This window comes from Alligator sinensis, unplaced genomic scaffold (assembly GCF_000455745.1).
Source record: "Alligator sinensis unplaced genomic scaffold, ASM45574v1 scaffold1296_1, whole genome shotgun sequence".
Lineage (NCBI taxonomy): Eukaryota > Metazoa > Chordata > Crocodylia > Alligatoridae > Alligator > Alligator sinensis.
Window position 1 is genome coordinate 537,544 of NW_005842865.1, and position 1,444 is coordinate 538,987.

Here is a 1,444-nt window from a genome sequence, read left to right on the forward strand (position 1 = left end):
GTATTACTAGCATAGACCTAACCCACGGGTGAGCAATTATTTCAGCTAGAAGGCTGCATACCATCCGAGCAGGATCCGAGTTGTGCCTTTGCCCAAGGACATCTTTTCCATCATCATAGGAACGAACACGCAGACAGCTACGGGAAGCTGGCCGAGTCGGCTTCTTAAACTCAAATGACTCCTTAACGAAAGGGGGAGACAGACATTTCAAACCAAGAAAGTACAGCTGAGGGAAACCCTGCATGGAAACTGTTCTATAAAACACCCACCCCTCCCCTTCTGGGCTCAGCTGCCCAAAACATAGTCTAACCATTTTTTAATTCAGTGAAATTGGATCAACTTCTACAGCCCTGAGAATTCTCATACTCTCTTGTGCAAACTTCCCAGCAAGAATCTCTCCTGATCATTTAAGAGGAAGCCAGAACTGTGCACTAATTGCTAGGATAAGCCTGTCCCTGGGGTGGGAAGACAGGACAAACCCCTGGTGCATGGGGGAGAGGGTAAAGACTGATGCTTTTGCAGGGGGCTGGGCCCCCAGACTTGCATTGCCAGACTTTCCAGCCAGCAGTCCTATAATGAGTTGGACTCATTAGCCCAAAGGACAAGTTGCTTAGACATTTAATTTATCCAATTTAATGAAAGTAGGGATGTTCAATTTGTTAATTATGACCTCAGTAGGGCAGCTGTCTGGACAGCTAGTAATCACAACAGAGTTCCAGCAGGGACAGTGTTAGTTAGCGTTAGAAAAAAAACAAACCAAAACAGCTTGAGGTTTTTAAGATCCACTCAGTATGAAGACAATTAACTTGAATTCATACCCTTAGTGAAGTTAACAGAAAAGAAACCCCAGAATAGCTTAGCTCCCATGGGTTGGATTTAAAGCACAAAATGCCTTTAAAAAGAGGCACTCTGTTTTAACGTATTAAAATGTAGGATTGTGCCAGGCCTAGCAGGAGTGAAAAAAAAAAAAAAACAACTTTACTCAGCAAACTTGAAACATGCCATACAAACTCAGTCATTATGCTGGACTAAATGCCTGCAGCTCTGATGCATGTTAGGCACTTAAATACCTTTGCAGTTAATTAAAAATTATATTAAATAAAGTGGAAACTTAGGTCTTTGTCTTTCTAGTAGTCAACAGCAAAGTAACTAATGTTCGAGATTTCTAGATGTTCACTTGAATATGACAGGTTTCACATCCTGCTCATGACAAGCCCTTGTCCCTGCACAAGAAGTTATTCCCATGCCACCTCAAGTAAGCAGTTTCTGGTGACAGACCCCACACAACCTTACATTCAACAAGCAAAACTTACATTCTCTTTATTTTCATCTGGTTCCAGCAGCTGGAAGACATCACAATCCAGGGAATCAGAATGGCTCCTCTTCAGAGCAGGACTGGAACCCAAAAGCCTCTGCTGGAGTTGAAAGAGTAAATCCGGTTCAG

At 42.8% G+C, this 1,444-nt stretch overlaps 1 protein-coding gene across 1 annotated transcript in view; it reads right to left on the reverse strand.

Moving 5' to 3' along the window:
- Positions 1-1,444, reverse strand: part of CDC25A (cell division cycle 25A) — a 14,752-nt gene that overhangs the window by 9,618 nt on the left and 3,690 nt on the right. Inside the window, 2 exon segments of the mRNA XM_025191866.1 lie at positions 1-181; positions 1,314-1,415. The exon segment at positions 1-181 is cut by the window's left edge and continues 140 nt beyond it. Of these exon segments, the coding sequence (XP_025047651.1) occupies positions 1-181; positions 1,314-1,415 (283 nt within the window).